This window comes from Salmo trutta, chromosome 33, assembly GCF_901001165.1.
Source record: "Salmo trutta chromosome 33, fSalTru1.1, whole genome shotgun sequence".
NCBI classification, from domain to species: domain Eukaryota; kingdom Metazoa; phylum Chordata; class Actinopteri; order Salmoniformes; family Salmonidae; genus Salmo; species Salmo trutta.
This window is the reverse complement of record NC_042989.1, coordinates 19,753,786-19,761,925: the sequence shown is the minus strand read 5'-3', so window position 1 is coordinate 19,761,925 and position 8,140 is coordinate 19,753,786. Positions and strand designations below refer to the sequence as shown.

At 43.4% G+C, this 8,140-nt stretch overlaps 1 protein-coding gene across 3 annotated transcripts in view; it reads right to left on the bottom strand.

Moving 5' to 3' along the window:
- LOC115172594 (basal body-orientation factor 1) overlaps positions 1–8,140 on the bottom strand; it is a 37,574-nt gene that overhangs the window by 325 nt on the left and 29,109 nt on the right. For 2 of the 3 annotated variants that reach the window (XM_029730175.1, XM_029730178.1), the window contains 7 exons: positions 5,058–5,201; positions 4,871–4,951; positions 4,589–4,659; positions 2,259–2,403; positions 1,148–1,641; positions 934–1,038; positions 53–118 (listed from right to left, as the gene is read on the bottom strand). In XM_029730175.1, the coding sequence (XP_029586035.1) occupies positions 53–118; positions 934–1,038; positions 1,148–1,641; positions 2,259–2,403; positions 4,589–4,659; positions 4,871–4,951; positions 5,058–5,201 (1,106 nt within the window). Of the gene's footprint in view, positions 1–52; positions 122–933; positions 1,039–1,147; positions 1,642–2,258; positions 2,404–4,588; positions 4,660–4,870; positions 4,952–5,057; positions 5,202–8,140 lie in introns of all 3 variants that reach the window. The other variant, XM_029730176.1, reaches the window with a different exon arrangement.

Here is an 8,140-nt window from a genome sequence, read left to right as displayed (position 1 = left end):
AAAAATCAATAAGGTCTGATAAATCACAATCAGGAATCTTTTTGTGTCTTACCCGGGATCAATGTCGTTCTGGTTCCTCTCTGGGGACGCAGACAACGCCAAAGGTTGACTCAGTTTCCTGCTAAATAAGTTGCAGAGTTGCATTGAAATGCTGTACATTTTAAAAAGGCATGTTTTACCATACTGTGGCACCTGTTCTCTCTAGCTGTTGACTGCAGAAAGGCCCTGTAAGGGTTACATCAGGTCATGATTCATACTCTACTGGGTTGCTGTAAATTCACCCTACGTTGCCAAATGATGTATGTTTGCAAGGCTAGATGCCAGGGTAATGTTGACATTGCCATGAATGTACATTTCTGTCCTCCAATACCCCCTTATACATTCAGATCCCCTGCCCTCAATTTGAAAATCATGTTACCGGTGGTTCCCTGACCACAGGCGTTCAAAAACGAAATAAACCCCTTGTGTGCGTAAAGTGGGGCCAAGAGGCTGAAGGCAAATCTGCGTGGCCAGATGTTTGTTTTCAAGCACACGACTCTGTGGCCGGCCCTATTTTTACTATTGTGCCCAGACTCTTTCTTCATTCTTTTTAAGCCGCTGGACGGAAAAGAAAATTGGTTTAAACCTAACTGATGTTTTATGGTATCCTCTTTTGCTGAGAAAAGAGCTGTTTAAGACATTAAAAAGGAGTCACAAATAAAGGCCCTCTCCCAGACTGCAGCACAGCTCATGCTTCTTATGGTGTCACTGTGTTTTGTTCTCAACACTTTATTGTGCTAGGGGTTTCGTTTTCATGTTTAATGATTCCAATTTGATGGTATCATTCTAAACAGAACGCAGTAGAAATAGAAATGAGATAATAGGGAAGCTAACAATGAGCATGTCTGCTGGCAGACAACACAGGACCCACACAATGTAGTAGCTAGCTGTTACCTTGCTTTCTGTCCGTTCATTTTGGCAAACAGCAGTCTAAGAACTTTCTCCTTCTGCTCCCATGTGAGTTCAGAGATGTCAACCTTGTTGCTCTGGAGATTGTTCCTGAAACACAAGTGTAGTGGAAAAATAGATTTCCAAGTAGGAACGGTTTCTACCATAGCAATGGGGAAATGTACGGTAAGTGGTGGTAAAGACCGCAGGCAGGCCTTACCACTTCTCTGCCTCTTCCAGGTCGGTATAGACACTGTTGGTGCTGTGAGGGGTTTTGTGGAAGGTGCGGATGCGGGGGTACTCCTGTTTGCCTGACCGAGCCTCACTCATCCTCCTGCGGTAGGCCTCCAGGGCCTCCTGCCTGTACTGCAACCGGCTAGCCTGGATCTCTTGCTTCACCTGGCCCAAAGCCTCCTGAAAGAAGCACTCCAGCTCTGTGCGCTGCTCCACGATGCTGCGTGCCAGACGCTTCACTCGCCCCATCTCCTTCTCCCTCATGGCCAGCAGCTTCTGCAGCTTATCCAGCTCCACCTGGCCGGCCTGGGTGCTGACCAGGGCTCGGTTCTGCGTCTCCTCCTTGTCTCTCTCAAACTCCCCCACCATGAGCCCCAGGGCCTGCTCCAACGTCCCCACCTTCCCCCTAAGCTCTGCTATCTCCTCATTCTGGGCCCTTACCTGGGACACATTCTCCTTCATCATCAGCTCACTGGTCTCCTAAGGGTGGAAAATATAGGAAGAATTGAGGGGTTAGTCTTAAAATTGGGTTGAGATTATAATGAAAATATACATAAGGCATTCTCCAAAGTAATGTAATTCATTAAAGCCACTAAATGGCATGTTGATAAATGGATTATGTTTTGCGGGGCTTAACTGTCAAATGGAAGAAGGATTGAGAATGAAAGAATGATTGCCGAATGGAAGAATGATTGGAAGAAATACTGAGCTGGGGTGACTTCATAGTATCCTTGCTTTATCGACATAATCAGGGATGAGATTATGGTACACTGTATTTATTTGCCTTAGAGAAACAGTGCAAAAAATGCTTGGGGGGAAGCCAATGACTTGGAACCCAGAAGCCAGTGGAAACTCACCACACCTACCAACCACGAGATACTGGCTCGTACTGTGGAGGTGAGGGGAAAGAGGGGCCGCAAGCAAAACAAACACGGGGTCATCAAAAATAAATAAAACAGGGGAAATACCATCTAAAATACTGTATGTCCACTGGAGATCTGCCACATAAATAAATACAATTTATTGGTTTTGTCCAGGCGCTGCCAGTGCATGAAAATGCCCACTGCTCTGTTTGACGTGCCATGGTACCAGTATACCTTATGCAGTGCCAGGGAGGTGTTTTCCTCAGTCAATGACACAGTCATCTTCCTCAGGTCATCTACCTCCTTCATATGGCAGCTGAGAGCCTCGCTGAGACGAACGTTCTCCTTGAACACTGAACGTGATGCATCATCCAACTGACTGTTAGTTTAGGAAACAAGGAATGCACAGTTTTTCATGTTAGGTGCCAAACTGAGGTATAACTGGCACTTCCACCTCTGTTATCTGTCAGTCTAAAGTAACTTAGACAACATAAAGGTGGTGCATTGGGTTTGGTGGCGGGATAGGGAGCGGTCTGGTGATGTAGTAGACTAGAGAAAATTATAAGTGACATTAAATTCCAAGCTTATAATGCTGGGAAGGATCTGGTTTTAATTTTCCTTTGAGTCACTCTCTCTTAGTCACCAAATTGAGACAAACTGGGTCAATGTCAGCTCTGTCTGAAAACACAGGTTACGTGCATTTCAACTTTATACATGGCCAAGATTTAGGTCTACAATTGGCAATGTAATCGATGATAAATGCCACATTCAGTGTCAATGTTGAAAAGAGTTTATAGACCACAAAAGAACACCTAATTCAAGGTATATCCCTAGTCTGTCCTCATATGGCTTTAGAACTAAACTCAACAAAAAAAGAAACATCCTCTCACTGTCAACTGTGTTTATTTTCAGCAAACTTAACGTGTAAATATTTGTATGAACATAACAAGATTCAACAACTGAGACATAAACTCAACAAGTTCCACAGACATGTGACTAACAGAAATGGAATAATGTGTCCCTGAACAAAGGGGGGGTCAAAATCAAAAGTAACAGTCAGTATCTGGTGTGGCCACCAGCTGCATTAAGTACTGCAGTGCATCTCCTCCTCATGGATTGCACTAGATTTGCCAGTTCTTGCTGTGAGATGTTACCCCACTCTTCCACCAAGGCACCTGCAAGTTCCCGGACATTTCTGGGTGGAATGGCCCTAGCCCTCACCCTCCGATCCAACAGGTCCCAAATGTGCTCAATGGGATTGAGATCTGGGCTCTTCGCTGGCCATAGCAGAACACTGACATTCCTGTCTTGCAGGAAATCATGCACAGAACGAGCAGTATGGCTGGTGGCATTGTCATGCTGGAGGGTCATGTTAGGATGAGCCTGCAGGAAGTGTACCAAATGAGGGAGGAGGATGTCTTCCCTGTAACGCACAGCGTTGAGATTGCCTGCAATGACAACAAGCTCAGTCTGATGATGCTGTGACACACCGCCTCAGACCATGACAGACCCTCCACCTCCAAATCGATCCCGCTCCAGAGTACAGGCTTCGGTGTAACGCTCATATCTTCGACGATAAACGCGAATCCGACCATCACCCCTGGTGAGATAAAACCGCGACTCGTCAGTGAAGAGCACTTTTTGCCAGTCCTGTCTGGTCCAGCGACGGTGGGTTTGTTCCCATAGGCAATGTTGTTGCCGGTGATGTCTGGTGAGGCCCTGCCTTACAACAGGCCTGCAAGCCCTCAGTCCAGCCTCTCTCTGCCTATTGCGGACAGTCTGAGCACTGATGGAGGGATTGTGCATTCCTGGTGTAACTCGGGCAGTTGTTGTTGCCATCCTGTACCTGTCCCGCAGGTGTGATGTTCGGATGTACCGATCCTGTGCAGGTGTTTTTACATGTGGTGTGCCACTGTGAGGACAATCAGCTGTCCGTCCTGTCTCCCTGTAGCACTGTCTTAGACGTCTCACAGTACGGACATTGCAATTTATTGCAGTCCTCATGCCTCATTGCAGCATGCTTAAGGCCTGTTCACGCAGACGAGCAGGGACACTGGGCATCTTTCCTTTGGTGTTTTTCAGAGTCAGTAGAAAGGCTTCTTTAGTGTCCTAAGTTTTCATAACAGTGACCTTAATTGCCAACTGTCTGTAAGCTGTTAGTGTCTTAATGACCGTTCCACAGGTGCATGTTCATTAGTTGTTTATGGTACATTGAACAAGCATGGAAAACAGTGTTTAAACCCTTTACAATGATTATCTTTGAAAGACAGGGTTCTGAAAAAGGGATGTTTCTTTTTTTGCTGAGTTTATATAGCACAGAGGTCTTCCCCACACTCTGTTCCAAACCAGAACACCCATCCTGCAAGGCATTCTGGAACTGCTGGGGATGTCATCATTGGCTTAGGTGATATACACTACTATCTTGAAGAAGACAAACTGGTGTGGTCAAGACAATAACCTTGTTTTCCCTCACAAATGATGGATTTTGCCTCTTTTTTTCCTTGACCTGAAGGTGCAGTTTGAAGAATAAAATTAGCATGTAATTGGTCAGCGGAGACACTCACACTATGGCTTCATTGTGGGCCCTCTCAGCCAGCTGGGCGATCCTCTGCTCGGCCTCTTTCTCTAGGCGAACCTGCAAGGGAACACAGTACTCGCTGTTTCTCTCCCGCCTCTCTATTGCTCAGTTAGGCCTTTTACACCTGAACATCTTTACCCATTTAATCCAATGCTTTTTTATTAGCGCAATCCTAGTTTTCCCCAAGTTTATTTAGCACTGGCAACACCTCCTTGGAACTGTAAGTGCATGTACAAAATAATGTGTCAATTTGAAGCTATCATCATACCTTTTCACTGAAGAATTTGTGCTCCATTCTAGCTAGGCTTTCCTTGTGCTCTCTGTCTGCAATGTACATGCTTTCTTTAATCTAGAAAGTAGAGAGTTGATGATCATTGATAGAACTGTGAACTCCTACACAATCAAGAGTGGCACTTCAGGGTGTCAAGCAAGATTTCTGCCTATGTTGTTCTCACACTATTGAGCTCCTGCTCCATCTGGGCTTTCTTTTTCCGAAACTCCTTGATAGTCTTCAGTTCACCCTGGATCATCCTGAACTCATTGGATCTCTTCTCAAACTTCTCCTCCAGCTCATTGATTTTAAGAGTGTATTCTGCAACCTGCAACAACCAATCATATACAGTTGAAGTCGGAAGTTTACATACGCCAAATACAGTTAAACTCCGTTTTTCACAATTCCTGACATTTAATCCTAGTAAAAATTCCCTGTCTTAGGTCAGTTAGGATCACCACTTTATTTTAAGAATGTGAAATGTCAGAATAATAGTAGAGAGAATGATTTATTTCAGCTTTTATTTCCTTCATCACATTCCCAGTGGGTCAGAAGTTTACATACACTCAATTAGTATTTGGTAGCATTGCCTTTAAATTGTTTAACTTGGGTCAAACGTTTCGGGTAGCCTTCATCAAGCTTCCCACAAGCTTCCCACAATAAATTGGGTGAATTTTGGCCCATTCCTCCATGACAGAGCTGGTGTAACTGAGTCAGGTTTGTAGGTCTACTTGCTCGCACATGCTTTTTCATTTCTGCCCACAAATTTTCTATAGGACTAAGGTCAGGGCTTTGTGATGGCCACTCCAATACCTTGACTTTGTTGTCCTTAAGCCATTTTGCCACAACTTTGGAAGTATGCTTGGGGTCATTGTCCATTTGGAAGACCCATTTGCGACCAAGCTTTAACTTCCTGACTGATGTCTTGAGATGTTGCTTCAATATATCCACATAATTTTCCTACCTCATGAGCCATCTATTTTGGGAAGTGCACCAGTCCCTCCTGCAGCAAAGCACCCCCACAACATGATGCTGTCACCCCCGTGCTTCACGGTTGGGATGGTGTTCTTTGGCTTGCAAGCCTCCCCCTTTTTCCTCCAAACATAATGATGGTCATTATGGCCAAACAGTTCTATTTTTGTTTCATCAGACCAGAGGACATTTCTCCAAAAAGTACAATCTTTGTCCCCATGTGCAGTTGCAAACCAGTCTGGCTTTTTTATGGCGGTTTTGGAGCAGTGGCTTCTTCCTTGCTGAGCGGCTTTTCAGGTTATGTTGATATAGGACTCGTTTTACTGTGGATATAGATACTTTTCTACCTGTTTCCTCCAGCCTCTTCACAAGGTCCTTTGCTGTTGTTCTGGGATTGATTTGCACTTTTCACACAAAAGTACGTTCATCTCTAGGAGACAGAACGTGTCTCCTTCCTGAGCGGTATGACGGCTGCGTGGTCCCATGGTGTTTATACTTGCGTACTATTGTTTGTACAGATGAACGTGGTACCTTCAGGTGTTTGGAAATTGCTCCCAAGGATGAGCCAGACTTGTGGAGGTCTACAATTCTTTTTCTGAGGTCTTGGCTGATTTCTTTTGATTTTCCTGTGATGTCAAGCAAAGAGGCACTGAGTTTGAAGGTAGGCCTTGAAATACATCCACAGGTACACCTCCAATTGACTCAAATTATGTCAATTAGCCTATCAGAAGCTTCTAAAGCCATGACATCATTTTCGGGAATTTTCCAAGCTGTTTAAAAGCACATTCAACTTTGTGTATGTAAACTTCTGACCCACTGGAATTGTGATATAGTGAATTATGAGTGAAATAATCTGTCTGTAATTGTTGGAAAAATTACTTGTGTCATGCACAAAGTAGATGTCCTAACCGACTTGCCAAAACTATAGTTTGTTAACAAGAAGTTTGTGCAGTGGTTGAAAAACAAGTTTTAATGACTCCAACGTAAGTGTATGTAAACTTCTGACTTCAACTGTAGTTACATATTGGATTTTGGAGACATAGAAAATAATGTAACTTTATACAGCAGGTGTAAATAGTGTATACACCAATATTATTAGCTACGTATACAATGAACATTTTGAGAATGTACACCATCTAAGTGTGTATCCACTTCATATTTGTACGTAACATGGCATTTGCCATTTCAGAAATAGAACCGATTCAGATTTTCTGAAAAAAATTACCATAGCTTCCAGGAATAGGAGGAAAACAACCACTTATAATAGTTGGGAAGAAAATCAAAAAGTTCAGATGAAGTATGGCCTTTGCAACCCAAGTTATTGAAGTTATTGAAGGCAAGCAAAACATGCACCCACAATCATGTATATAATGACATAATTATAGGTTACCAACCATTTGATTATAATGTTATGCCGAATTGATATTCTTTAGATAACTCTATAAATGCCATTCTATAAAATTACGACAGGGATAAATTAAATTATCAATAGCTTTCTTTAGAAAGCTCCCATTCCATCATCAAATGGCCAGATTTGTGCATAAGTTTTGCTTATGGATGCATCTGTCTTTTCTTTGCCTAATGCAGTGTTTAAATTGCAATGAAAATATGGCACTGATCCAGTGAAACTCTTGATGATATACACTGAGTGTACAAAACATTAAGAACACCTTTCTAATATTGACGTTGCACCCCCCCTTTTGCCCTCAGAACAGCTTCAATTTGTCAGGGCATGGACTCTACAAGGTGTTGAAAGCATTCCACATGGATGCTGGTCCATGTTGACTCCAATGCTTCCTTCCCACAGTTGCGACAAGTTGTCTGGATGTCCTTTGGGTGGTGGACTACTCTTGATACACATGGGAAACTGATGAGCATGAGAAACCCAGCAGCATTGCAGTCCTTGACACAAACTGTTGCGCCCGGCACCTCCTACAAAATCCCGTTCAAAGGCACTTAAATCACCCTACGAATGGCACACATACACAGTCCATGTTTCAATTGTCTCAGGGCTTAAAAATCCTTCTTTAAGCTGTCTACCCCATTCACCTACACTGATTGAAGTGGATTTAAAAAGTGACATAATTAAGGGATCATAGATTTCACCTGGAATCACCTGGTCAGTCCTTGTCATGGAAATAGCAGGTGTCCTTAATGTCTTGTACACTCAGTGTAGTTGTTTGCTTTTTCCAACATTCAGAGTCACATGTCAGACTACTTTGAGACAAAAGCCACTGCGCTCACGTTCTTTGAGTGCTTTTAATGCAATGGTTTCCATTAGCTAAGTCAATTTTC